This window comes from Megachile rotundata, chromosome 6 (assembly GCF_050947335.1).
Source record: "Megachile rotundata isolate GNS110a chromosome 6, iyMegRotu1, whole genome shotgun sequence".
Lineage (NCBI taxonomy): Eukaryota > Metazoa > Arthropoda > Insecta > Hymenoptera > Megachilidae > Megachile > Megachile rotundata.
Genome location: NC_134988.1, coordinates 10,187,710 through 10,213,824, shown reverse-complemented (window position 1 = coordinate 10,213,824; position 26,115 = coordinate 10,187,710). Strand labels below are relative to the sequence as shown.

At 39.9% G+C, this 26,115-nt stretch overlaps 7 protein-coding genes across 13 annotated transcripts; 1 reads left to right on the top strand and 6 right to left on the bottom strand.

The window, feature by feature from the left end:
• Positions 1 to 289: 289 nt before the first annotated feature.
• On the bottom strand, positions 290 to 4,331 carry LOC105662472 (uncharacterized). The gene is given in 4 exon segments (XM_012285081.2): positions 290 to 3,724; positions 3,727 to 3,745; positions 4,097 to 4,202; positions 4,321 to 4,331. Coding segments are annotated over 4 exon segments (261 nt in total). The 3' UTR covers positions 290 to 3,599.
• A 290-nt stretch (positions 4,332 to 4,621) lies between these two features.
• On the top strand, positions 4,622 to 11,089 carry jub (LIM domain-containing protein jub). The gene is made up of 6 exons (XM_003703191.3): positions 4,622 to 7,024; positions 7,814 to 7,904; positions 9,191 to 9,360; positions 9,431 to 9,493; positions 9,555 to 9,737; positions 9,803 to 11,089. The coding sequence occupies exons 1-6, from the start codon at positions 5,177 to 5,179 to the stop codon at positions 10,022 to 10,024; spliced, it is 2,577 nt and encodes an 858-aa protein (XP_003703239.2). The 5' UTR covers positions 4,622 to 5,176; the 3' UTR covers positions 10,025 to 11,089.
• Positions 10,701 to 12,659, bottom strand: LOC105662461 (protein FAM210A). 3 transcript variants are annotated; one of them, XR_001095986.2, is made up of 6 exons: positions 12,396 to 12,659; positions 12,039 to 12,321; positions 11,825 to 11,970; positions 11,636 to 11,724; positions 11,203 to 11,385; positions 10,701 to 10,825 (listed from the first exon to the last, which is right to left on the bottom strand). XR_001095986.2 is itself a non-coding variant. In XM_076532984.1 (6 exons), the coding sequence occupies exons 1-6, from the start codon at positions 12,526 to 12,528 to the stop codon at positions 11,369 to 11,371; spliced, it is 687 nt and encodes a 228-aa protein (XP_076389099.1). In that variant the 5' UTR covers positions 12,529 to 12,659; the 3' UTR covers positions 11,156 to 11,368. The 3 variants fall into 3 exon arrangements, 2 of the variants coding, with proteins under 2 accessions (XP_076389099.1, XP_012140382.1); XM_076532984.1 differs by lacking the exon at positions 10,701 to 10,825 and adding an exon at positions 11,525 to 11,543 and having other exon boundaries at positions 11,156 to 11,385; XM_012284992.2 differs by lacking the exon at positions 10,701 to 10,825 and having other exon boundaries at positions 11,156 to 11,385.
• On the bottom strand, positions 11,156 to 17,038 carry LOC100875003 (angiotensin-converting enzyme). Of its 4 annotated transcripts, XM_076532981.1 has the most exons (16): positions 16,500 to 17,038; positions 16,145 to 16,282; positions 15,905 to 16,063; positions 15,749 to 15,848; positions 15,549 to 15,692; positions 15,164 to 15,467; positions 14,946 to 15,098; positions 14,766 to 14,890; positions 14,535 to 14,710; positions 14,289 to 14,449; positions 14,107 to 14,229; positions 13,846 to 14,030; positions 12,656 to 13,777; positions 11,636 to 11,724; positions 11,525 to 11,543; positions 11,279 to 11,385 (listed from the first exon to the last, which is right to left on the bottom strand). In XM_076532981.1, exons 1-13 carry the CDS (start codon positions 16,563 to 16,565, stop codon positions 13,680 to 13,682), a joined length of 1,932 nt encoding a protein of 643 aa, XP_076389096.1. In that variant the 5' UTR covers positions 16,566 to 17,038; the 3' UTR covers positions 11,279 to 11,385; positions 11,525 to 11,543; positions 11,636 to 11,724; positions 12,656 to 13,679. The 4 variants fall into 4 exon arrangements, with proteins under 4 accessions (XP_076389095.1, XP_076389096.1, XP_076389097.1 ...); XM_076532982.1 differs by lacking the exon at positions 11,525 to 11,543; XM_076532980.1 differs by lacking the exons at positions 11,525 to 11,543; positions 11,636 to 11,724 and having other exon boundaries at positions 11,156 to 11,385.
• A 272-nt stretch (positions 17,039 to 17,310) lies between these two features.
• LOC100881052 (cilia- and flagella-associated protein 263-like) lies at positions 17,311 to 20,586 on the bottom strand. Its single transcript, XM_012284988.2, has 8 exons — positions 20,448 to 20,586; positions 20,270 to 20,392; positions 19,513 to 19,726; positions 19,222 to 19,458; positions 18,926 to 19,158; positions 18,093 to 18,292; positions 17,696 to 17,862; positions 17,311 to 17,639 (listed from the first exon to the last, which is right to left on the bottom strand). Exons 1-8 carry the CDS (start codon positions 20,518 to 20,520, stop codon positions 17,570 to 17,572), a joined length of 1,317 nt encoding a protein of 438 aa, XP_012140378.2. The 5' UTR covers positions 20,521 to 20,586; the 3' UTR covers positions 17,311 to 17,569.
• Positions 20,587 to 20,726: 140 nt separating this feature from the next.
• LOC100880937 (fas apoptotic inhibitory molecule 1) lies at positions 20,727 to 22,238 on the bottom strand. 2 transcript variants are annotated; one of them, XM_076532985.1, is made up of 5 exons: positions 22,112 to 22,238; positions 21,279 to 21,508; positions 21,096 to 21,230; positions 20,956 to 21,005; positions 20,727 to 20,900 (listed from the first exon to the last, which is right to left on the bottom strand). In XM_076532985.1, the coding sequence occupies exons 1-5, from the start codon at positions 22,201 to 22,203 to the stop codon at positions 20,730 to 20,732; spliced, it is 678 nt and encodes a 225-aa protein (XP_076389100.1). In that variant the 5' UTR covers positions 22,204 to 22,238; the 3' UTR covers positions 20,727 to 20,729. The 2 variants fall into 2 exon arrangements, with proteins under 2 accessions (XP_076389100.1, XP_003703208.3); XM_003703160.3 differs by having other exon boundaries at positions 21,096 to 21,221.
• An 88-nt stretch (positions 22,239 to 22,326) lies between these two features.
• Positions 22,327 to 25,590, bottom strand: Faa (fumarylacetoacetate hydrolase). Its single transcript, XM_003703159.3, has 8 exons — positions 25,414 to 25,590; positions 24,778 to 25,007; positions 24,578 to 24,718; positions 24,266 to 24,519; positions 23,995 to 24,201; positions 22,777 to 22,922; positions 22,570 to 22,687; positions 22,327 to 22,483 (listed from the first exon to the last, which is right to left on the bottom strand). The coding sequence occupies exons 1-8, from the start codon at positions 25,495 to 25,497 to the stop codon at positions 22,407 to 22,409; spliced, it is 1,257 nt and encodes a 418-aa protein (XP_003703207.1). The 5' UTR covers positions 25,498 to 25,590; the 3' UTR covers positions 22,327 to 22,406.
• Positions 25,591 to 26,115: the final 525 nt, after the last annotated feature.

Here is a 26,115-nt window from a genome sequence, read left to right as displayed (position 1 = left end):
CTCTTTGTCGACCTATTGTTTCCTCGGGATGGATGGGAATCGCGAGCGTGCCGATGCTGCTTCGCAAACGCGTTTTATACGACAATGAAGATACGTGCGATAGAAAGGCACCACCTGACACGGAGCTACTCATGACTTTGATTTTCATCTGAAAGCAGTTCAACGCCTGTAATCATCGGCTTATTGATAGACATTGAAACTGACTTCAAAACTTCAGATCGTACTTGTACAATTTGAAACAGATCTTCATACATCGTTAACATTAGACACTGACTTGAATTAACTTTTGTACAATATTTAACTCAAAGCTAATCCAAAGCTGATACACTCTGAGACTCTAATGCTGGCCAAGAAGTTTGGATAATTAATATCAAACCTCATGCAAATTCACCTAAAAATCAATTCAAAATTCAGTCTTGGTTCATTGTTAAAAAATAGAACACATTACACAACTCTTGTGCAATATTTAACTCAAAGCTAATCCAAAGCTAATACCCTCTGAGACTCGAACTGACCAAGAAGCACACTCTAAGACTCGAACTGTCCAAGAAGTTTGAATAATTCATATGAAACCTCATGCAAATGCACCTAAAAATCAATTCAAAGTCTCGGTTCATCGTTAAAAAATAGAACAAATTTTTTCACAAAGATTAAAATCTCTGCCATTGCCTGTCGATGTAAATCTTCGTTAACCACGTTCATGTACATTAGATTGGAGCGATTCCAATAGAGGTAATGAGCCAAGTATTATATGGTTCGTTTGCATTGCAAACGAACTTATTAAGACTCGTGCCACTTTTGATACGTGCAGTAAAGTATGCAAGACACGAAACGTACCGATTAAATGTTCGTCGAATCTCCGATAACTATGAGCAAAGCGTAATTGTTTTTGATAATGTTCGCTAATGAAATCATCACGTGCAAAAATCGATCAACATCGTTGAAGCAGGTTCAAGGGAATCCGTGAGGCTTCCTTCAGAATTCTTGACAAGGTAACCAACCGAGAAGCGGCATATATGCTTGTATACCCAAGTTACATACACAACGGGACACGCACGAGAGAAACACGTGCAGTACACCGCATATGCACGCAGGTTAAACGGGAGAACCGGCGAGACTTCCGTTGCTTGGGGCGACCCGGGGCCAGAAAGCGCAGGAATTCGATTCGGTGGCATAAAAAGGCATCGTCGATGGGACGCTACGTAAACGGGGGAACAGATTATGCGTGGAAAAGGAAAGTCGGCTAAATTTAGTGAATTGAGGACTTTTGTAACAGAGGGTCGGTAACCTGACTATGAAATTACACTGGTTAACGTTACATAATCAGTAATTGACGATTTTATATAGTCAAGGAAATGCATTATTTTTATATTCGACGAGAAAGTACAAAAATGAACTTCGCTGTTGATAAAACTCACCTAATTAATGTAATTCCTTATCTTTATCGTATCGTGATTCACCGGCGAAATTACCATCCAGGAAATCAACAGGTGAGTTGTAAAGTTGTTACGTGGGAATGACCGATCCGTTCACCAGAAGTGAACGTCAATCGTTTATCAGAAATATCAAATATCACCGGATGGACATTTCAGAGCGGATGAAGACTTTTTACTGAAGATACGAACTTTTCACCTGTAATATTACTTTCACACATTTGCAAGCTATCGAAAGGATTAGACTGTTCCGAACTTTAAGTCCTAAATCAATCACGATTTCTACTCAAGTCCTAACTTACATAAAAATCAAGATTGATTCACTTCCCTAAATTGATAGAAAGTACACGTCTTCCAAACTTTAAGTCCTAAGTCAATCACTATTTTTACTTAAATCCTAAGTTACTTAAAAATAAAGATTTATTCAATTCCCCAAATTAATAGAAAGTACACTTCTTTCAAACTTCAAGCCCTAAATCAATCACAATTTTTACTCAAGTCCTGTTACATAAATATCAAGATTCAATCCCCAAATTGATAGAAAGTGTACTTTTACGGCGCGCGAATAAATTCCATCTCCGACAACATAAATCGGTAAACAAAGAGCAACATAATTGGACAGCCAGTTAATTAGATGACTCTGATAGCAGGGTATCAAGTCTTGCATCTTTTCCGCGAGGAAATCTTCTTTCCGCCTAGTCAGCACCGTGGTCGTGAAACAACCTGTGCTGCTATAATGTATGCACTATCATTGTACACCTCCTGTCCCGTGCCTACGTGTACACTCAGGTGCACCAACACGTGCAATTCAAATCGTGCCTACAAAGGATGCAGTTAACCGAGCACCCATGCACAGGGTGACAGAGAAGTAGGGACTCAAACTATGGTAGCACATTATACTTCTACTACTGCAAGTGACTTTCATTATTTTGGTTCAGTAATTAGTCTATGGACATCTCTCTAAGCTTCATCTTAGTATTCTTAATCTTTATCCTAGTCTTCCAAGCTTTAATCCTAACTTTGTTGTGGATATTCCTAAATTTCAGTTGGACCTATAATTTCACTAGGTTTCTTTTATCATCTCTGTCAGGTTCAGTAAGGATCACCTTAAGAGCTACAATCACATTAGTACTTTTCTAGATTCCCTTTAGAACCTTAAAATAGCATCAAGTTTTTATCAAATTCTCCTCTCTCCAAGATCCCACTAAATTCCTTTTTGCATCTCTTTAGGACCTTCTTCCCATTCGAATTTCTTTATAATCAGTCTACGATCCCCTTAAACTTCCCACAGCTTCTTAGGACCTCTCTAAATTCGTATCAAAATCTCCTTAGGATCTTCCCAAGTCCTCCCTAGGTTCTCCACAATGATTAAAGTAAAATTGTAGTCCCAAAGTTTGATTTTCTTGTCACCCTATATAGTTCACCAGTAGCATAACCAACCCTGTACACACACGGCCGTGGGTGCTGTTCCATTGTGCAGAGGACCCACACAGTCGAATGCGATTCTATTCTCGTGGATTCCGAGCCATGCGGGCAGCACAGGGCTGCGTTTCCTGTGTACTCTCACGCCAGCCAACTCTTTACGTGTACGTAAACGCATGTACGCGGACACATGTGCGATCCTGTGGCCGTAAACCTCGTGTTTATTGTCGCAACGACGCGACGAGTACACGGGAACCCGATGTGATATTGTGCCGCGACTTCGACGTTGGTCGCTACACTTCCGGTCGCGGCACATGCGATAGTCTACCTGGACATTTGTTTCGCGTTACGTAGTGAATAGATTAGATGGTTGAGATCCTCCTTGCATATTAATCGTAAATCAATTATGAGCGACGTATCAGGTGGGCGAATTCGATACTGAAGTGAATAACGGTATAATTCGTACAAGCTGACTTTCGTCACCACATGTTTGAAACCTTTTGGGTGGCAATTAAGAGTCTGACACTCATGGCTTTCTTCGGCTGTGAAGTAATTTATGTAGCTATAAAAGCGGAATCAGATGTCGAACGATAAGTCGACGAGATCCAAATACGTAGTGTTACGTCAGGGGTCGATATCAAACCGGTGTTGACTAACAAGACGTAGCGGCTCGCAGGTGCTTGGAAAAACGTGGGTGCCACCATCTGGTGGGTGGATCGAAGGCTAGAAATCCACGATTTTTGCTCACCTTTCGAAAATATAAAGTTTTCGTTGAGTGAGGTCGCGTCGCCCACGTCGCCGGTGAACAGTTGCGAGACACGGCCAATGAAAAGTTGGTTCCTTTCCCGCGTAGGACGACAGCGGGGCTCGGTTACGGCAACACGTGCAAGCTCGAATCAATCGGATCGTAAATACAAAAATTTGCTTCGCCTGTACGAGATAAAACATTTGCATCTTTAATCGGAAGGGAGCAACGGGTCATGCTTGATTAATTACACTCCTCCTGATCCTAGAATTTATAAATCACTGATGTCGCTGAATTCACCATGATTCTAAATCTTTAAGACTAACGAGAACCAATGTCGTCGTTTAATTTCCCGGAATGGCACAAGAAGTCTTCTCATGAGGTCCGTTACGTTCAACATTTTCTGATAGATGTCCCTAATTGATAATTTGTTCTCCGCTGACCGTAGTAAGGACAATCGTAAACGACGTATGGGAAGTACGTTGCATTATTATGCCGAGCACGGTTCCCGTGAATGCATGACGGCGCGCGGGACAGGCTCCTGCATCTTTACCTGTCGACCTGTCCATTCTGTTCTAAGCAGGTCCCAAAAAGAACCTGTTCTGAGCACCAGTCAATGTATTCGCGTCTATTCTACTCTAGGGTCAGAAAGGGGAACGATCTCGTGCGAAATTTCTATCTCCGATTTTGGCGAAGATATCCTCATTTAAATGGACAAACATGCCTGGCATTCCTGCATCTTGAGATCGACTATTTAAACGGACTTTGGAATCTGATAACGACACGTCTCTTGTACCGTATGCAAATGGAAGTTACGTTCTCTGAATCCTGTTAACATACGTACACTGTCTGCATTCCTTGGAGAAAAGGATTGAAAATATATTATTTTACTAGGATTGATTTTAATAGCGACGTTAGCGCCACTAGTTTGGATTATGAAGCACAAAATGCAGGAACCTTACTTTTCCAAACAAAATGGAGCGTTCCAGTAACGGTGGCGCCACATCGTGGCGAAATGCTGGAACCTTGGCTGATCTGGATAACTCGTAGCAGGGGAAAACATCTCGCAGGTATCTGGTTTGACGAACCACGATGTGTGCAGGGTGGATGTATGTGTGTATCGTGTGAATTTTCGCAGGTGGTGATTTTTCGGTGCAGGACGCTTCGAGGTTTTCCCGATAGACAAACGATAATTCGGAAACATAGACATTGACTCGAGGCGCCGTGATCGCGGGGCGTATCCCAAAATCTTGTAGAAAAAACGACCTTGCTTTCGTCCAGTAAACTACTTTTTCGATACGTGCATCGTGTTTTATCGTGTCCCGTGGGAAAATCACGACTGTGCAGCAAAAGAAGCACCGGTGAGAATCGACCGAAGGGTTTGGGTTATATCGAATCGAAAAGGATCGATTTGACACGACGACCACTGAGCTGATTCAGCTTCGTGAACGATGTCGAGCCGTTTTTTAACAATTTGTGCGAAATCCTGGCATTGAACAACACCAGTGAGTCACTTTTGAACAACGAGCACAAATTTTTCTATCGTCGTCGATCGCCTTACAGTGAATCACTGCCAATGAGCAATCCTACCGACGATTCGTACGTACAAAAGTTAGGTTATCTGCAACTCGGAGATGAGCCCAATGACGCCGGAGGTGTTTCGGGTAGGGTCACGGGATCACGACCCGAGGCCCAGGTACCCGTGTCAAGGAATACTACGAATAGAATCGACGCTAGAGGACCTGGCAGACCGGTTGGTGCTATTGAGAGCTTTATTGAAGGTAATGCCGAGACCTGTAGACAGCCGCCTACGGATTATAAATTATACGAGCGTGAAAACATAATAGCTGCGTCAAGGTTCGCAACGCCAAAACCTGTGGAACAAATAGGTGCTCAACAACAGCAGCAAAATCAGAACCGTATGAGTCATCAGCAAGCACCAGTATATGAGAATATTGATTATTACCCACAACAGACTCAACCTCATCCCCCTTTCTATCATCCTGTGGAATCTAGAAAGAGCCCTAAGAGTAGTCCAAGAGCTTCTTTGGCAAGCGAGTCTTATGAACCTACCTTTAGGAAAGCGCAACCTCAGGTGCCCATTGGGAATAGATACCAGTCTCCGTCGCCAGCTAAAGAGTTACCTCCGTATGAAGCACCTCCTGTGTACGAGAATATTCAGGAGGTACATTTTACAGAAAGCAGTCAGAATAAACCAGGTCCTCAGGTGCCACCTAATTATTATCATCCAGCAACGATCAATGGTGGTGATTATGTTGTTATGACTGGGAAAGTAGGTCAAGGACAGCATCAAAGGGGTATGACACAAAGTTTATCGTATACACAGCAAAGAGGTAGTGGCATACGTGGGCAAAGTTATGATGGCTCAAGCTTACAACGCTCTGTTGATTCTTCCACATCAAGGTACTTACAAGGAACTTCCTCGTCGTTGGATCATCAGTCTGGCAGAAGTGCTTATGTGCCACCGTCAGAACTGCAGACACCGACAAGGAATTTTAATTATAATTCTGAACAACAACAACAGCCTCCTAGATCTGGTCTCCCTTACCACAGTGAATCTCCACCTATAAGATTACCTCCAGAACCACATCATTATCGTAGTTCTTTGGATAGTGCAATAAGTGGACCTCACAATTATAAACCATACATGGAACAAACGACAAGAACTGCAAGTGCAAATATCAGTGGGGAGACTCAAGCTAGAAATTCACCGGTCTATGGTGTACGGCAAGGAGAGCAATCTGCTTGCCGTAATTCTCCTTGTTATTCTCCAAATAGAGTGTTACCACCGAATGAGAGGAGCTATCATCATCAGGAACCTAGATCAGAATTCTCTGCTAGGAACTCCCCAATTTATTCATCCAATCGTTCATCGGAACATTTAAGATTAAGTAATTTGCAAAGTGATAGAAACTTTGTTCAGAATGTACCTGAATCTTCTGAAGCAAAGACAGCACCCATGTACTCACCCAGTCGTAGTGATTCTTCTAGAATTGTGACCAACAATAACAGCATGAGAGGTTCTACAAAAATAAGTCCAGTTCACACTCAGGCATCATCCGATACAATTATACAGAATGTCATGAAATCACCAAGGCACATGTCACCATCTTCCACCAACAATGTTGGAAGTCTTGTGTCCGGTCAAGTACAAACACCAGTAACTACTGCTACAGCTATTACCACAGAATCTGATACAAATGTTCATGGTCCTAGAATCACTAGTCTTCCTCCAGGGGTGACTAGTGGTGTGGCTGGCCCAGTTTTCTTAAATGCTGGTGTACCTGTGCTGCAAAGGCCATCTGAACCTGAACCAGAGGAAAGAAAGTCAGTCAGTCCACCAGTTAAGCCTACATCTGGAAAGGGACTACTGCCTTACAATGTCATACCACCTAAAACTTCAGTAAGAAACATTTAAGATCAAAGCACCAATCTATTCCTATTTCAAATGTGTCTCTAACTTTTGTGTTTGCAACTATCCTCTGCAATGTAACTCGTTGATTCGGTTCATGGGAATGTATTGATGTGTTTCAGTTTGGTCGAATGCCAAATGTTGGTCTATTTGCATGCTACTTTATATAAAAAAAAGTCCTGCTGTTTCTAACAATCTGCTTTGATTTGAAATAACAATTCTAACTAACAAAATATATGTTGAAAATTGTATGTACAACGAAAAAGCAATTTGCGCTGCTTTTTGTGCGTAAGCGATAGCGTCACAAATGTCAACCGCTATCGTCGATGCTTCGCATAATGACTGACCCATAATAGCGATAAGATATAACCGATGTTCTGACAGAAATATTGTTCCAAACAACTCAATAAACATCCTGTTTTTTTTTAGAAATCGAACTGCCCGCGTGAATGTTGAAAAGCATCGAAAAAAACGCATGAACCATCCGCAATATCTTACAATTTGTGACGAGTTCTTTCTGCGAACTCGCGCTGAATCATACACTGTAAATTGTCCGTTTCTGACAAGCGCTGTATAGTCGCCGCACAATATTTTATTCATAGACCGTATTCATCCTCACCATGCATGCAACAGTTTTTCGCATTTACACCTTCCTGTTGCCTTGAATATTGCCATAAACGCATGCAGATTTATGTGTTCCCGTGACGAAATTCCATCCTCGGTCCATAGTACCATTTGTCAGTACTGATCACAACGCAGGATGTGATTTATATCTTGCAGGGACCCACTGAAGCGGAGAGGAAAATAGAAGAGTTGACGAAACAGTTGGAAGAAGAAATGGAAAAGCAGGAAGAGGAAGGGGAATACTTTGGTAAGGAGCAATAATCAATTGGAAGATATTTATTGAAACGAACTACATTTTTCCCAACATCGTCCCTAAAAATTTGTCATCATTTGATCATCGGATGAGTTAATTTTCGACCCGTTCCAATGCATAATTTGAATCACCTGAGCAAAAATAAGACAACAGGATACCGTATCAATTCCCACGGCCCAACCAGCGGTAGACCGGTTTTGGAAAATGGAGTCAAGTTTCAATGTGTCGCGAAACTTTTTGATACGTTTCGTTGACATTCACTCTCTACCCATTCGTTTCCACCTACGTGTCTTCGCACCTACGGGAAGCGTCACAAGTGTGCGGGTTGCATGCATTTGTAAGTTCACACACACATCCAGTATCTCTCCCTTCAATTGTGTGCGTTTGAACACGGTAAAGTAGTGTTCACATTGGACAGTTTCCTCCACGCTGATTGCACGTTGTCATCAATTTGTGCGCGCAAGCAATGATCTTCAAATAGCAAAGTAACTCTATTTTGATTTCGTAATTTATGAACCTGTCCAGTGGTTGAAGTCACTGTTAAGATAAACTTGATGCACTCGATGCAAATTACTTTCGCCAAACCTACGCTCGGCTTCACGCTGTTCGGAACAAATAGGTTTAAAGTTGTCTGGTTTTATTTGAACGCAGCCTAACCGTAGGGTACGAAAGATCCGCACGAGCGGATAGGAAACTTCGAGCTAGCCAACGTCAGTCGAGAAGCGGCTGGCGTTTAGGCGAGCTTAGCGTTCCTCCTCGTTTTTCTGCACGGGTTCTATTCTTCGTGTAACGTCCTGTACACGGCGAACTGCCGTGGCCAGGTCGCGCTCGCCGCGGTAAGTAATCTCGTTATAGATAGACTAGTCCGACTCGTTGGCGGATTCTAGTTCGAACGGGACTGGCCTAGTGAAACGAAAGCGTACAATCGAAAGTACAAGTGTCATTAACGGTGAATGAGGGATAGAGCGTTGTTGCAAAAGGGATGGCAGGGCCTGTGTTGCACATCGATAGTTGTAAGTTGGTCTCCGTCGACTGGTACCCATATGTATCCCACCATTTGTTCACACTTCTGACAGTTATTGACCCTGAAGAATGGATCTTATCGGGTACCGAGGGTATTTTTAAACCTTGCCGATCCAGTCAGCCCGTACACTCATGGTTGACAAAGCACTATTTCGATCCCCTGAATAGCGACTGCAAGTGCTCAATGTCGACACAATTATCGTTAAGAATGTATCGTGTGCTGTAATTCGTTGTTACAAGGGATGTCTCTTTGACAGGCATCTGTCACACGTGCGGAGAGAAGGTGACGGGGGCAGGTCAGGCCTGCCAAGCGATGGGCAACCTTTATCATACAAATTGCTTTATATGCTGTTCCTGTGGAAGAGCGTTGCGCGGCAAAGCGTTCTATAACGTTCACGGAAGGGTTTACTGCGAGGAAGATTACTTGGTACGTAAGACATCAATTACGACGCGCTGATGACGCGATGACGTAGTAACTCAAAACGTTTCATCCGTAGTACTCAGGCTTTCAGCAAACCGCCGAGAAGTGCGCGATTTGTGGTCACCTCATCATGGAAATGGTAATTAAATTGATGGTCATTCGTTGTAATTACAATTATACCGAGATTCCTCTGTCCGCAGATATTGCAAGCTATGGGCAAATCCTATCATCCGGGATGCTTCAGATGTTGCGTGTGCAACGAATGTCTGGACGGTGTGCCTTTTACGGTCGACGTCGACAACAAGATCTACTGCGTTAACGATTATCATAGAATGTTCGCGCCCAAATGTGCTTCTTGCGGAAAGGGGATCACTCCTGTCGAGGTAATCATCGTTTTCTTTTCGACATCAGCCTCGGACTTCGCTCTAACTTGCGGTCTGTTTAATAGGGTACCGAGGAAACTGTTAGGGTGGTCTCCATGGATAAAGATTTCCACGTGGATTGTTACGTTTGCGAGGATTGTGGTATGCAGTTGACCGATGAACCGGACAAACGATGCTACCCACTCGACGGTAGACTCATGTGTCGTGCGTGCCACATCCAACGCATATCCCACATGCAACCGAAGGCACCGCAACCAGTATCAGCTAGCTATCAATACATGGGCTAAATTAAGTTTCATATTTATAAGCGTTTCGACGAATATTCTAAACTGAACTGCAAGTAAGTCATCCGACATTTGCAACTATTGACTGGTCCATATGGCCTATTTACCAACGTGAGACCTAGGTTTATCTACCGGTTTATTCGGGATAAGCGAGTAGAGAATACTGATATTTGCATTAGAGTTAATCAAAGCCTACGAAAGATACAGACAGCTTTATTGTTCCTCTGAAAGGGAGACTAAGATAACGAGCCAAGACTGGATATTTACGAAATCGAAATACTTACACTGCCTCTCTTGGGATCACCTAGATTAGTCAGATCGGTGTTTGATCTTTTTAGCAATATGTCGTACGTATATTGTCGATCAACACGAAACAATTTTCCATTGACAGCTAATAATAATATAAGTTAGTAGTATATTTAATATATATATAAATATATATGTGCTCTTATTTATTTGTCCACATGGTACTGTACGCAAATACAGTGTTCTCGTTAGGATGAACGGGTTGCGCCAGGCAACTGTGTGATATATTAGCATAATAATTATATCGATGTTAAGCAATGATTCCTTATTTTAATTCGTGTATATAACACGAGGTCGTGCTATCACGTGTCCATTTTATGAATGATCAAGTTAGAGGACTTCTTTTTATTGGATACGTTCAATGTGCATCATGTTTGATGTAATTGCGTTTGCTAACAGTATTTATTATGACAATACAATTATCCGAACTTATACAATACTCTTGAGATTCGTCAATACTTCTCAGGAATTTACATAAGGCGTAAAGGAACGTTGTCGCTGAAAAAAAAAAATAAAGAAATTCCATGTTTAGCAAGGACATGCATTGATTATTAGGTGCATTGTTACGATTAATTGTACGACGATACCACGCACAATTCGTGCTGCCAAAAAAATATCCGCTACATTTTATGATCAATGAATATCGTTGCTTTTAGATAAGATTTTAAGTCGCAAGTATTGTAAATAAAAAGTACAATGTTATTTAAGTGTATGATGTAAGGCGACCGTTCAATAAAGAACAGTATATCTGATCAACATTAATTGGTACAAGTTGATGTTGGCACAATTCATGGTGGGGATAAAATAAGTGAATGAATTTATCTAATATTGCATTCAAGGTCTTTATCGCAACATAATGATGTTTATATATTTACAAGAGACACTGTACATCCATTCGATCCATGTAGTCCTCAGACTACACGAAAGAAGAAAATGAAAGCTTCATATCCAGGTGGTACTTGATCGATGAGTTCTTGCTGCTACGTTTTTGGTGGCTCCGTGTGTCGTTCTACTTTTAATTGTTTTTGTTGCATCGCTGTTTTATTTGATTCTGTTGTCTACAAAATGTAACAATAGATCAGCTATTGTCCTTTACAAACAGTGGATAATAGAGTAGAAATCTAGCAGATTAAAAAGAGAGAAACAGAAAATCTTTCAAAGCAAGATTCTACTTTCTAACAATATGCATAAACCTACACACAGTTTCATATGTAGACTATGTCATGAAGGCATGTAACACAAACAGTTCAGATATCAATGATTGTTTCATTAATGTATTCTTGTTAAAAAGATCATACGTATTTATACCTTGAATATCACCTGACTCTGTTTGCCAAATGGTAGAGGTTTGACTAATCCTGATCTGCTAAGAATCTTGATAGCCATTGTTGTACATCCTACACGATTTGCACACACACACACATATGTTATTAATTAAGTTACCATCTTTTTTCTGTACTTGCTTAGTAGCTTCAATAATAGGTATCATTTAATTACCTACGGTAAGTGTGTACCTAAGAGGTGTGGCAATTTTAAAAAGAACATACGCTAAAGCCCAGTTTCCTGCACTGGTGTTTCGTATCCTGTCTAAATACTTATCACTAAAGTTCAGATATTCCATGACCTGTACAATATCTACCCCGCTGAAAAGATATTGAGTAATATATCATATCCCAGACCATCATCTCGGGCAGGACACAACATTACTTACTTCTTAATGGTTAAATAGAACATAACCAGCCAACCTACAGAGGTGACAATGTGAACTGGAAGCAATATGTGCCAGTAGTCCTTACCCATTTGTTTCATTTTAGTAAATATTGATACTTTAGCTGGCTGTCCTTCTTTAGCAGCATCCTTACTGGTCTTTGATTGACAATATCGCGTAACCAAAATATTTTTGTTGAACTTACAAAGTGGCGTTTCGCACGCACTAATTCGTTTGAAAAATGGGACATAATTGTACGATAGATTTCTTTGAAGCAACTGTTTCTCTGAAATCGACAAAACCTCGAATGGTACCGGTTCATGGGTCACGGTCCGACAAGCAAAAAACATTATAACCTACCAGACAGTTTGAATTTCAAACGATCGCTGTAACGCAGAAAACACGTTGACTCTAATAAATTTTTCGTCGTTAACAATGGTCTGAACCCTAAACTGGATGCGAGTCTAATACCTCGCACGGAAAGTATTTCCATTTTCAAAAACGACCGCTGTTACCTCTAACCAATAAAGCGTAGGATTCGTAGGTTACAACGATGATGGTTCACAATTTTTAACACCGAACCGTGTTACGTTTGCGCGTATAAGTTGGACAGAACTTACCGAATAATTCTTCAGTTCTGTCAGCTCCAACACGCGATGATAATTATTCAAGATAATTATATTAACAAAAACTCACATGTTTATTCGTACATTAGAAAATGTACATTTGATAACTGAGGTTGTACGCAGCTGCACTATCGACATCTGGTGGCATTCATGTTCGTTACTCTATACAGGGTGGACCAGCAGCAATTACCATAGTTATTTTTAACAATTACAAACAATAGAGGAAGTTTTCAATAACAATTACTCTGTACTTTGTTATAATGACTTCCTTATGTAATGAGTGGCTTAGGAAATGCAAAGGTAATCTTAGGCTTTCAGTAGATCAATATATTACAGAGGTTTCTAAAATAGATACAACTATCTTTTGGATTGAATTAGCAACAACAACAGGATATATAAAGTTATGTTTCTATAAAAAGAATTAGTTAGAAATTTATTAGTTCTAAGTGCTTTGTTTTAGTAAATGTGTACAGAAGACTTGTATCTAATGAAGTTAGACTGTTATGTAATTAATGTACAATATTTGACAAACTATAAGTCAAAATATAATGTCAAATATTAATAAACAGTCATCTAAATTTGGTTTCTTTGGTACAGATGACCTATTACTACAAATGACATTGTGTCTTTATGTGAAACTGCCTCTTTAAGAAAGCTGTGATATTATGTAAGTTAGAGATTGCAAAATATTGTACTATTTTGAATAAAGTTAAAATATAGCTTGTTTTATTAAAAGATTTCAAATTTTCTCCTTAGTCCATTCACTCTTTGCTAGATGGCACTAACAGCACCATTCTCAAAATTTGAAATAAAAGCTTGCACATTTTTATATATTTAAACAACTTTGTTAGGAAACTAAAATTTGGCTTAATATCCTAGAAATTACACAAACTCTCTAAGAAAGATTAATTGTACAATAAATATATAAATATTCTTTTGTTTGTTACTTCACTGATCTGTTCTAAGTTGCTATGAAGTATGTACACAATTATTTTTCTTCTTTATACAGTAATGCAGTTTAATATATAGAAATCTGTGTAAAAATTAAAACCAATGGAAGAAATAAGCATGAGGTGACTTGTTGAGCTCCATTTTGGTACCAGTGAAAAAACAAGGCTGAAATAAGTGAAAAGAAATGTAGATATTATGTTCTACAATCTTCTGTATAGAATGATAAAACACACCTGTGTCCTCACGATTAGTTATCCAACCAACAACTGGTTCCATTTCGTTTTGTCGTTTCAGCCATTGATTTAGGGGCTCGAAATACCTCAACATCGCTCCAGCATCCATTCTATTCGTTCTGCCTCTTGTCATTTCTCTTACAACCTCTTTCCACGATCTAGATGAACCAATCGACAACACGTCCCTAAACGAGAGGCAATAAAAATTTTCTGCAAACATATTTGCAGAATTTACAATTTTTTTGCTGACATAATACTTACGATAATAATCGTCCAGCTTCTCGTGATCTATAAAAATCGCACTTATGTAAGTCACCGGTATGCCCCGCGATTTCACACAGGGACTCAAATAATTGGAACTGCAAGATGACACCGACGAAGTATCTAAAGTGATATGCAAATTTTAGAATCTGTTACAACTGTTCGGTGCACAAATTTCATACTTGGCATAAAGAGCATCCGCAGGAACATGGTACTTCGAGCCGGGATCAAAATCTCTCTCGGTCCTTGGCACAGGTGGCACAATCCCTTGATATTGCAGCCTTAACTCCCACCATTTGTTTGTCATATCCCCAACGTCCTCGTTGAACACACGCCACCTCCACTTTTGATAAACGAAAAAATTGTACGATTCACATATTGCGAATAACTATATCTATTGAACTATATGAAGTACATAAAGTATAAACCTCGTCGACTATGTAAGCGAACGGCATGTAAGCAATTTTGCGAAGAGCCATCAGCATCAGGAAATTAATGTCCGTTCCATAATCGTCGGTGGAATTGTCATACAAGCCAAGTTTGCTCAAATGTTTGGGTGAGGAGACGGATAACTCGATGGCGTCGCTGACTGCTTCGAAGAATCCTGAAGAAATAAAAAATTAGATATACAAAACACTTCGAGAGGTGTCTTATCTCACCTGGAATCGCTTCGTTCCGAAATAATAATGGCTGATCCCTGTACTGCAAGTAATACTGTATCTTAGCGATCTCTTGATGAGTTGACAGCAAATCCTCCATAGTGACCCGTGTACACTGTTTCACCCTGCGGAATTAATCCTTAGAACACTCGATGGTTCTTCGCATTCGATAGTAAATACCTGTAATCGATTCTGTTGCAAAAATCCCAAGCACTAGCCGTGCACTTCGCTTCTCTGTCAATAGGTTTCTCAAACATGGAGAACCTCCAGAATTCAGGGGGCATCGGCTTCATTCCAAGGGAAGTGAAGAATTCCTCTGCTATTTGGAACATCCTTCAACATCTTCACGTTACGAAACTCGAATTCAAATGAACTTATCGATATGTCGATGTGCTCACCTCAGCGGGGTGAATCCTTGAATCATCATGTCCAATGTGACGTCGAGTCTCTTGCTTGCAGGAAATGGTTGCACCACGTCGAACAGCTCCTCCCAATTTTGGGCCCACATGTTACCCAGGATGTGCGCCGGAAGTGGACCGTCTCTTCGGATCCTGTCGCCATACCTTTCGTACAGTTTTGTCCTCACGTACGTGAAGAGGTTCTTGTACAGGTGCATTATCGTTGACATCACGTCTGCTGCGTTCTGCTGAAAGTACTCGTCCTCGAAGAGTTCCCTCATTTGATCACCTGCATCTTCAAATCCTGGAAATTTGAAGATATGTCAATAATTTTAACTCTACTTAACGAATTACAGATGGACTTTCAGTTTAATTTAGAACGTACCGTTCAATTTGGCTGCCTGGTTCGCCAGCTGAACGTATCTCATGTATTTGTTTTTAAGCTGAGGACCAGTGGCTTCGTGCCAAGCGTGCCAGTAATACAGCAATTCATCGTAATCCTTTGATCGCGCCATTACTTTACTGACGTCTGAAAAATACGATAATTGGTAACCAGTAAAGGTAGCCAATAATTGTGGTACTGACCATGGTCCAGACTTAGATTGCAGTTAGAACCCACTGTCTTGTAGGGACACAGTCTGGTCCTCGAGTAGATCTCTTTCATCTCAGCAATCAGACTGTGCAGCTGAAAAACAAATTTATTCTTGCATGATCCTTTAAGTGACGTGAAGAAGAATTTACCTCGTTGAATTTGTCATCTGTCAGAGCGTTTCTTCCCTTTGTGGCGATCATTTTGAGCTCTCTTCTTGCTAGAGGATCAGGTATGCGACTCCAGGCGAAGCTGACAGCTTTGCGCCAGGAAATTCGATCGAATTTTAACTTTAATGCTTGTTCATCTAACTGATGAAGAATCATATGATTAGATCAACAATTATAGCATTAAAGAGAACATTCTTATCATTATTCTTGCCAAGAATTTACCATTCTCCGACGAGTGGTTTCAGTGACATTTGTAGCAAAATTCCACTGTGCTGTCATCACCCTGGTGCACATCGTGGACGCTTCGCTGTCATATTCTCTCAAAAATTGTAAAGCATCCCCCAGATTCAGGTTCATTCCCTTACAATGCAAATAAAATTGAAACTCGAATAACTCTGCCAAATCGAAAGCAAATCCTACTGGCACGGTTACCGAGATTCAGTGTCTAATTATAATTTCAAATGCTTCCGCCTAATATCTACATCTAGCTGTAAGTAGGTTTCCATCGAAGCGTATCATCTTCAGAATACCGTTAATATAAACATCAAAGCAACAAACAGTGGTCTCCAAGTCTTACCTCCAGGTACCTGTTGAACCCTTCCTGCACCATCGAGAGGATTATCAAAAGATTGATTAGTATCATCTTCAAAAACCAATCAGATCAATCGACAAGTGGAACTTTCTCGAAATCGTTTTTCATTCTCGAGCACGAAATCCAGTTGGAAAGTCAGGATGTTGACCAATCGATTCTTCATGCACCACCGAGCATACCATTCTCGCTTTTGTACACGAAAAAATACCGCAATCTCTTTTGCACGATTCTGATCGAAAATATCGACGATCTATTAACGTGACCGGGTCACTTTCATCCCCTCCTTGGAAACTTTCAATCGTAAAGTATCGACGGACCCCATCCGTATAGCAAAATTGGCGATCGAAGAAGCAGGTGTCTCGAAGATGGCGAATCTTCAAAGATGGTGATGAAGGCGATGAAAATTTCGATTGTTAGCACTGTTGAATTGGCAACCGATCGAACATTCGGTACGTCGATGTTGTCGTCGCGGCAAAACTGAATCAACGCAGAAAAGAGAGACATGGTCTTCCGGGACGGATATTCCACGGGCGAAAAGAGGAAGGGACAGGCATCATCGGTGCGTGAAGCGTGACCATCCAGCACACCGTGGCACACGCCAAAATCCTTCCATCTTTAACCCGATTCAAATTTCTTGGTACATTCAGAAGCTTTACGATCGCGATTCATTAGCATAGAAAGGGAATTCTTTCGACCGGCAGAAAATTTTGCATCACAAGATGTTCGCGCGTTAATGGAGGATCTTCGTCGTAATCACTCGGGCAATGTTATCGATGAAAACATCAAATGCGTATAATTGTAAATATTTATTAAATAATACATCTAATGATATTTGTTAAACAATAATTATAAATATTTATGAAAGTTCAGTTCATTTTTATTTGTATCTTCCTGTATTTTTTTTTACTGCTGTATTTTTTTTGTTGGACTTTCTTATGGAAAGTATGAGTGGACGCTTATTTCAAGCTTCGAGCACCGTAACTCCAATTATCCAGTGGCGTAACCAGTGACAGTGGCTGCGTAATTTCTTACCTATACAACTGCATTTCCCGTTTTCAGTAAGCGGGATTTTCTGGGAAGAACTGAACGGGGTACCTTGTGTCGGATAATTTCTTTCTATGTTTACTGAAAGAAGTAACTTGTTAGTAGATCGATGAAACCAATATTTTTTAAGAGAGTACCTTGCGAATAGATAGTCGGAGCTGGTTTGAATTTTCCTTAGATAGCGTTTTTTGTAGGTGTGGTATATTATTCGATCGATGTCTCTACGTCTTTGCAGTCGTTTAAACACTTTCTCCAATTTCTGGAACTCTGCTTGCAGGTAGACGAAGTCTAGGATATCTGGTGCCTAAATGTGAAAGAATTTTAGCTTAACAATCAAGGATATAAGAAAGCAATCAGACACGTAAGGTGTTAGGTTAGGTTGCAAAAAGATGAGGTGAAGTTTTGGTTTACGATGTGGAGTTAAAGAAAGTTCAGACGTATTCGTGTTTGAAGATAATTTGTTAGAAATTATGCTGGTGATTAAATAGATTCATTTCTTTACTTATACGTTTAGGTAAAATATTTGAGAATTACAATGTGATTTTCCACGAAGGTCACCAAGTTCTTCAATAGCTTAGTTTTCTGATTCACCTTGGCCTGTACAACCTTCAGTTCGCTTGAGAAATTTTTAATCTGTTCTTTTTTCGCTATGGTCTCTTGTTGTACTTCATTCAACGTGGTCACTAGATTGTTCAGTTTCTGTTTTCTTTGTGTGAGTTTCAAGTGATAATGTCCTATTGAAGAGGTACATAGTTATTGACAAAAAACAATAATCTTAAGTCAGAGAGTAACTAAGGGAATATTCTTTCAATAGGTGGGACATGAAAATAAGTAAAAACTAATAATCTTATGAGGTTTAGAGAACAGGATGAACTTAAAGATTCACAAAGAAAATTTAAGGAGAACATTTTCTTTGTGTGAGTTTCAAATGATAATGACCTGTTGAAGAGGTACATAGTTATTGATAGAAAACAGTAATCTTAATTCAGAGGATATCTAAGGAAAAGTTCTATCAACAGGATAAAATGCAGATAAATCTTGAAAATAAGTAAAAACTAATAATCTTATGAGGCTAGAGATTAAGAAGTTTAGACAACAGGATGAACTTAAAGATCCATAAAGAAAATTTAAGAAGAACATCAAAACTATCTTACACTTTCTGATACTTCAGTGAAACCTAAGCTACTCAAAATTCATCAGATAACTTCAAATAAAATTTTCGATGTGACATTCAGTGTTAATATTGTTCTTAATAATATAGTGTTAATATTGTTGATAATACAGTGTATTATTGTTGTTGATAATGTAGTGTATTGTTGTTGGTAATACAGTGTAATATCGTCCATTAACAGTGGAAGATTGATCACCTGCGATTCTCTTCATATCAATCACATAGCGATTCTTCTCCTCGATCATCTTTACGTAATCCTGGTTCTCGATGGTCAATTTTTCAAAGTCAACCACGTGAAGCGACTCTCCGAGCTCCTCCCTCTGAATCAGCTGTTGTTGAGCCCTTTTGATCTGCGTCCTCAGCGTCGCGCTTCTCAGCCTCAGTCGTTCCACAATCGTGTTCGCCGATCGCAGCCACTCCTCCACGAATCTTCGCGAGAGAACTCGCGCGTGAAAATCGTGAACTTTCCTGATATACACCGCATTCAATCACCTGACGATTTTCTCTGCTGGAATTTTCCCCGTGATACGATTCACACCTTTCGCCACGACATCCTCCTCGAATTCTTCTTTCGCCTCTTGAGTTTCGCTGATGCGAATTTCGAGTTCCTCGAGCTCTGCCCTTAAGTACGTTCTCTTCTTCGTGGTCGTCTCTCGGACTTTCTCCAGAGCTTTCCTCATCTCTTCTACTTCGTTCCTCGCCATCGTCATTCGATGAGCAATCGTGATCCTGATAAATTAAATCAGCCAGTGAACGACGCAATTCAGTTCGCGGTTTACTAACTTCGATGTGTCACCGGATGTTCCCATTGTTATCTGGCTTCCAAATCGACTTCCGGAGTGCAGGCTGGTGAAGCTGTCCATGCTGAGGACGCTGCGTCTACTCGGATCGTGTAACGCTATTATACTTTCGCGGAAACTCATTCGCGATGATCTGGGCATCATTAACATGGTGACTCTACGAGTACGTCTTGTTCTATCCAGTATGTTCGCTACGGCTTTAAAAGATTTGCTTTTGTTATTTTATTTAATTTTGTTTTAGTTGTTTCTGATCGGTAGTCCACATTTTGGGTCCAAATTTAGTCAAACATATCCTATCTACTTATATCTAAATACACACCTAAGGCTGACATAATAAACCGTTAGAATCTGGTCAATGACCCAGTTCATAGTAACCGACTTTTCATAGAAAGTTACATTTGAGTCAGGTTTAGATTTACATTGCCTAACCCCTTGCACTATGACTTATTTGTCAGGTGCGACTAATTACAGCTACAATATTAAAACAGACAAAAAAATTTGAAATGTCAATACATTATTATACAATCGTTGATTATGCAAATTATAATTGGACTTGAACTCCAAGTTGAAGCGTAAACATTCGAGTAAAATTGATCACGACCGAAGTATGAGTGCGTCACGAGTCAGACTCGTCAAAATAGTGCAAGGGGTTAATAAGCTTGATGAAATTGTTCATATAAAACTAATTAGGGTAACTCTGTATTATAATTCCATGCAACGTGGATTTATGAAACATTTACTTTTGAGACTCTGAGGATTGTATCGCGTCAAATAACGTTCGTACACATCGTTTTCAAGAGTGGTCATCCAGATCTTCTGCAGAAGGTCATCCTGCATCTGATGCAGTTCCTCAATAGTCATAACTGTAATCGAGCAAATCATTCAGGTTAGAACTAAAGAATTTCGAATGAAACATACCATCAAAGTGCATATCATCATGTCTCTGAAACATTCGAGACCCAATACTAATTATGCTCTCTCTCATCGACATTTTTGCGGATTACAAAAATCTAGTATATACTATAAAATTAAAAACATGTTCAAAATTGTCTTCCGGAATACGGCGATCTGAATACTAACTAGCTATGTTCAGTTCATAAATGAGAGTCGTTTTATTGCCATGTGGTTTATTGTGTTATATACAAAGTGTAAGTAAAATTCACGAAGTGAAACAGTAAGACAGTAAATTTCATGTTGATTTCAGACGTCGTCGGATTCTTTTAGAGGCACTTCTTTCTCGATTTCTATGTCGTCGATGTATAAAGTGTACGTTATTCCGATTTCTTTTTGGCCGGAGCTGTAGGATTTGATCGAAGCTACGAGATCTCCTATGGGGAACAATATCTCTGCGCCGTCGTCGGTAAATTCGTTCTGGAACAAAAGACTTTCCATATTTCTTCAAACACGAGCAAGGAATTATTTTTACCTCTGTCTCGATCTCCTCGCCGTTTATCCAAACAGTCTGCGTTTGCTTATCTACAAAATAGTTAAATGACATTTTATTAAATACAATGACGATATAATATAATCCTTGCTTCCATATTTTATATATTTCTTTTTAATTACTTAACACTATCCTGTACTCTTCGTTACCAACACTAGCCAACCAAGTTTCTAAAATTTTCGACTGCGCCCGAATGAAATTCTCGTAGCTCTTCCCATTAACCCACAAGGTGTACGAATACTTTAAACCTATCGGAGCTTTATATGATTAATGATTGTATAATACTCGATGTTGGAAATTTTTACCTGGGATCGGATCGATTCTAATCACGAATTTGTTACCGTTGAACGTGAACGTTTCATCTCCAACCAGATGGAACATCCAATCTCGGTGGATCAGTTCTTTGCCATCTATTTTCACCAATCGACGACCTGTCGCCGTACCGTGTTCGAACTCTATCACGTGGTTTCCGTCGCTCAAAGGGACGTCCCATTTTGCAGTCGGTTCGTCGAGCAATTCGATATTATGCAAACTTCTAACAGATTTATATTCCAGAATTTAGCAAATTATTTTTAGGAGATTGGACAGTTAAAAATGTTTAATACGTTCAATTTTAGCGATTAGAAAACTTTAATCTTCAAACTTTAAATTTTAGAAAATTTGGATTGAATTTTAGATTCTTTTATATTTTGGGTGTTGAAGTTTTTAGAAATTTTCGTGAAATTTTACAGAGAAATGGCAATGCTTTTTTAAGGTCTGGTTCACGATTGATCCAGTTAAATAGTAGGATATCGACTAAAAGTTACAAAGAAATATTTACTCAACTTAAAAACTTAAATTGACAAGATCCACATTTTACTTCCCATGGAATTATTTATTAAAATTGTTCAAATAACTTGGATCAATCATCTGAGTTAATTTTTTTATCCTACTTATAGCTCGTGACTCCTTTGTAATGCGAAATATTGCCAATTTAATAACAGATAGATAAATAAATATTAAGTTTCCCATTACGTTTAATGCTCCTTAACTCGAATTACTTAGACATATCCTAGAAGTGCACACACAAAAAACGATTAAAGTGCACGTAAATAAAAAGAAAATTAAAGACAGTCGAAATTTTTCGCATTTTACTCACTTCAACAGGATAGCAGCCATGTTCTCCGAATACTCCGTTCCACCTGCACCTGCTCTGGCCTCCTTATTGATCGAATTTACCACGGCCATCATTCGAATCGATAAACTAGTCACTCTACGTCACAGTGTGTTACAATTTCACTCATCTAAACTCGGTCATAACAATCAGATTTATTTATAACTCGACTACGTCATCAATAAACACACAACTACGTATACAAGTCATATCAACCCTTTATTCGTGACATACATAAAAAATAAGAATAACAATTTTTCAGATATAGAGAACAGAAGAATTATACAGCATGGGCAGGCAATAATTTCCCTGCACACGATCCGAAACCAATTCTATAGCCATCGCCGACACAGTAACCTGGAAAATGGTTAACAAGTCAGAGCTGTCGATAAAATCATGCTTATGGACAGCTTGAACTACTTTAAAACTCGCGGTGAACGTACCTCGTATGATCACTTCGTCGCCGTCTTCCAGGAACTTCCTGTTTGTGCCATCTCGTAACGGTACAGGTCGGGTGCCTTTCCATGCGAGCTCGAGCATAGAACCGAAAGAATCGGAAGCCTGAATTGCATGATAATCAAAACAGAAAAAGAATGTTTCACTATTGTTTGTCATGGACGATTTTATACAGACAAAAATTTCGGACCCACCTCGCCACTTATTGTACCGGAAGCCATTAAATCCCCCGGATTGATATTGCATCCTGTCACGGTGTGGTGAGCTAATTGCTGGCGGGGTGTCCAGTACATGTACTTGTAGTTGCTGTGACAAACCGTTGTGACAACACCGCTGGGAGCTGCAGAATATGTGGGTGAAAAATTAGATATTTGACGTTGTGAGACCTGTTGCTTTTTTGAGACTTTGGAATTTTGGGATTTTGGAAGTTTGGTGCTTTGGAATTTTGGGGAGTGGAGAAGTCGGAATATGGGGACTACGGGACGTAGGAATTTTGAGACGTAGGAATTTCGGAGCGTTGGAACTTCGAGACGTAGAGACCTCGGAGCGTTGGAATTTCAGGGCGTAGGAATTTCGGAGCGTTCGAATTTCCAAGCGTTGGAATTTCGGGGCGTAGATACCTCGGAGCGTTGGAATTTCGGGACGTAGAGACCTCGGAGCGTTCGAATTTCCAAGCGTTGGAATTTCGGGGCGTAGAGACTTCGGGACGTTGGAATTTCGGGACATAGAAATTTCGGAGCGTTGGAATTTCGAAGCGTTGGAGTTTCGGGACGTAGGAATTTTGGAGCGTTGGAATTTCGGGACGTAAAGACCTCGGGGCGTTCGAATTTCCAAGCGTTGGAATTTCGGGGCGTAGAGACCTCGGAACGTTGGAATTTCGGGACATAGAAATTTCGGAGCGTTGGAATTTCGAAGCGTTGGAGTTTCGGGACGTAGGAATTTCGGAGCGTTGGAATTTCGGGACGTAGAGACCTCGGAGCGTTCGAATTTCCAAGCGTTGGAATTTCGGGGCGTAGAGACCTCGGAACGTTGGAATTTCGGGACATAGAAATTTCGGAGCGTTGGAATTTCGAAACGTGGGAATTTTGGGACGTAGGAATTTCGGGACGTAGAGACCTCGGAGCGTTCGAATTTCCAAACGTTGGAATTTCTAGGCGTAGAGACCTCGGAGCGTTCGAATTTTGGGACGCAGGAATTTCAGAGCGTTGGAATTTCGGGACGTAGGAACTTCGGAGCGTTGGAATTTCAGGACATAGGTATTTCGGAACGTAGGGACCTCGGAGTGTCTTTAATACAAGAACTTGTGGATGTGGAAACACAAGTTTCTATGGACATTTGACAAACGTGAAGTCATTCTGAAATACAGACTTCAGATTCGACAGCTTATTTCACATGATCCACCCAGTACTCACATTTTATATCAACTTCCAGCCTGATATCAAAGTTGCAAGGTTCGCTATGTTGCAGATACGGAAATGGAACAGGATCCTGAGGGAAATTGTCAACTTCGAAAGGCTTCAAAGCCTCCATAGTAACCACCCAAGGAGATATGGTCGTCCCCAGATTTTTCGCACCGAAAGGACCCAAAGGAACGTACTCCCACTTCTGTATATCCCTAGCTACAAATTATTTATTACATTATTACATGTCAAAATAAATTGATCATAACATTTGAAACATTACCACTCCAGTCGTTCATGGTGACAAACCCAAAGATATGATCATAGGTTTCAGAAATTGGAACGGGATCACCCACTTTGGTGGGAGGTCCCCCAACGAAGAAGGCTACTTCCAGTTCAAAGTCCATCGACCTGGAAGGACCAAAAGCTGGAGCTGCACCTTCCACCGGAAGTGTCTGTCCACGTGGTCTTCTTATCGGCGTACCAGAGACAACTACCGAGCTTGCTCTTCCATGATAACCGACGGGTAAATATTTCCTGCAGAAGAATTTTCACTGAAACCCTGAAGAGGCAAAGTTGCAGGATAATTGATTACCAGTTTGGCATCAACGCGTCCGCCTTTCCACGGAACATCATGCCAACATTCGTGGCGTGATAAATAGAGGAATAAAAGTCTGTATAGTCGCCGATCTTCGCTGGCAGATGCATCGTTGCTTCATTTTGTTTCACGAACACCCTGCAAGATTAAATACGTAGGTCATTGTTGTTCTTGCTATTAAATCATTTATGTCGTACTTCGAACGAGTGTCTGCTTCCTGCAAAGTCGGGTTACTGGCTGACAGCAAACTTTGAAGCTTGTTCCTGGCTTCTAACCAACTGGGTCTCCCCAGGGCCATAAAATCATTGAGGCAATCGCGGCGAAACACGTCTTGATTGTCTTTTAACAATGGCCCGTCGAAGAGATGGGAGATCAGGGAGAGATCTAATATTTCGTCACCGATCGCGACTCCTATTCTCTTGCGGGACTGAAAATTACCATCGTTCGATAATGTAGTTTACATTCAAAAATTGATATGAAATTCAAGAGTATGTTTTACTGTGAATAAACTAAAGATTTGTTCATTGGAAATTTACTTTTTTACTAAATTTTTGGTTTGATTTTACCGATAACTGTTTCGGTGTTTGAAAATGTGCGCCTTTTACTGTTCGCGCTGCCGACAGATGGCGCTTTGTATAAACTGAAGTAGAATTATACTTGTAGTAAACAAATAATGATTTTGCACTGATAACTAGTATCATTAAAGTTATATTCATATAACGTTACTGTTTGTAGGAAATAATTGTGATTAAAAAAGAATGTTTAATTTTTCTCGAATATAACCTATAAATCTTGCTTCTGTTTATGAGAGAGTATTTTGTATCTATACTCACGTTATTTGCTGTCGAAAAGACGCCATAAGGTAGATTTTCAATAGGAAAATCGCAGTTAGCGGAGTACTCCACGAAGGAATGCATGATCACGACTTTTTCTGATCGACTGATTCGAAACACTCACTGAAACTGTTTGTAACGATACTGATAATTATGCTGGGGGCTCGTCAAGGTCAACTTGTTTTCATAGGATAATTTATTCACCTGTTTATCAACTATTCCCCAATCTTACTGGTTCCTACTTCTTTCTCTCTCTTGTTTTTTTACTTAATTATTGAATCAGTATTAAAATGTATTTTAACGTGGAAAAATATTTGGGGACTCGATATTTTTGTGTGTTAAATATGAAGTATGAAATGTAAAACAAAAACGAGTTTAATGATTATGTTATCATACAGATCCGTCGACACCCATGTTTCGTAATGATTGCATGATCTTACGTAGTTCTGTGGGAACACCCACAAACATACGCGTGATTACTTTACAGGAAATTAGTGATGGATACTTAATTTTTTTTTAGAAAATTTTCAAGTGGATAAATTTAATTTGAAAAGGTTTGGTAAATGGTAAATCTATTTGGAAGTAAAATGTACACAAAATTAATTTCTTTTTTTAATTTTCAAGTAAGTAGATTTCATCTTAGAAGGTTTGTTAAAGAGGTAAATTTATCTGAAACCTAAAATGTTACTTAAAATTAATTTT

What these genes read in the sequence shown, in the direction of transcription:
- jub (XM_003703191.3), top strand. Translation starts at nt 5,177, where the DNA reads ATGAGCAATCCTACCGACGATTCGTACGTACAAAAGTTAGGTTATCTG. An exon ending in AGAGGAAGGGGAATACTTTG is followed by an intron (nt 7,905 to 9,190) that starts GTAAGGAGCAAT and finishes TCTCTTTGACAG; the next exon opens with GCATCTGTCACACGTGCGGA. An exon ending in GTCACCTCATCATGGAAATG is followed by an intron (nt 9,494 to 9,554) that starts GTAATTAAATTG and finishes CTCTGTCCGCAG; the next exon opens with ATATTGCAAGCTATGGGCAA.
- LOC105662461 (XM_012284992.2), bottom strand. Translation starts at nt 12,528, where the DNA reads ATGGAAATACTTTCCGTGCGAGGTATTAGACTCGCATCCAGTTTAGGG. An exon ending in TTTGAAATTCAAACTGTCTG is followed by an intron (nt 12,322 to 12,395) that starts GTAGGTTATAAT and finishes TGTCGATTTCAG; the next exon opens with AGAAACAGTTGCTTCAAAGA. An exon ending in AGAGTCAGGTGATATTCAAG is followed by an intron (nt 11,386 to 11,635) that starts GTATAAATACGT and finishes TACATTTTGTAG; the next exon opens with ACAACAGAATCAAATAAAAC.
- LOC100875003 (XM_076532980.1), bottom strand. Translation starts at nt 16,565, where the DNA reads ATGATACTAATCAATCTTTTGATAATCCTCTCGATGGTGCAGGAAGGG. An exon ending in TGCAACAGAATCGATTACAG is followed by an intron (nt 14,891 to 14,945) that starts GTATTTACTATC and finishes TTAATTCCGCAG; the next exon opens with GGTGAAACAGTGTACACGGG. An exon ending in TCGCTTACATAGTCGACGAG is followed by an intron (nt 14,450 to 14,534) that starts GTTTATACTTTA and finishes GTTTATCAAAAG; the next exon opens with TGGAGGTGGCGTGTGTTCAA.
- LOC100881052 (XM_012284988.2), bottom strand. Translation starts at nt 20,520, where the DNA reads ATGTCGATGAGAGAGAGCATAATTAGTATTGGGTCTCGAATGTTTCAG. An exon ending in CAATCCTCAGAGTCTCAAAA is followed by an intron (nt 19,727 to 20,269) that starts GTAAATGTTTCA and finishes AATCTTTTAAAG; the next exon opens with CCGTAGCGAACATACTGGAT. An exon ending in ACATCCGGTGACACATCGAA is followed by an intron (nt 19,459 to 19,512) that starts GTTAGTAAACCG and finishes TTAATTTATCAG; the next exon opens with GATCACGATTGCTCATCGAA.
- LOC100880937 (XM_076532985.1), bottom strand. Translation starts at nt 22,203, where the DNA reads ATGATGGCCGTGGTAAATTCGATCAATAAGGAGGCCAGAGCAGGTGCA. An exon ending in ATGGCTGCTATCCTGTTGAA is followed by an intron (nt 21,509 to 22,111) that starts GTGAGTAAAATG and finishes TAAATCTGTTAG; the next exon opens with AAGTTTGCATAATATCGAAT. An exon ending in GCGAGGAGATCGAGACAGAG is followed by an intron (nt 20,901 to 20,955) that starts GTAAAAATAATT and finishes CTTTTGTTCCAG; the next exon opens with AACGAATTTACCGACGACGG.
- Faa (XM_003703159.3), bottom strand. Translation starts at nt 25,497, where the DNA reads ATGCATTCCTTCGTGGAGTACTCCGCTAACTGCGATTTTCCTATTGAA. An exon ending in TCTTTTCGACAGCAAATAAC is followed by an intron (nt 25,008 to 25,413) that starts GTGAGTATAGAT and finishes GGTAATTTTCAG; the next exon opens with TCCCGCAAGAGAATAGGAGT. An exon ending in GAAGCAGACACTCGTTCGAA is followed by an intron (nt 24,719 to 24,777) that starts GTACGACATAAA and finishes TTAATCTTGCAG; the next exon opens with GGTGTTCGTGAAACAAAATG.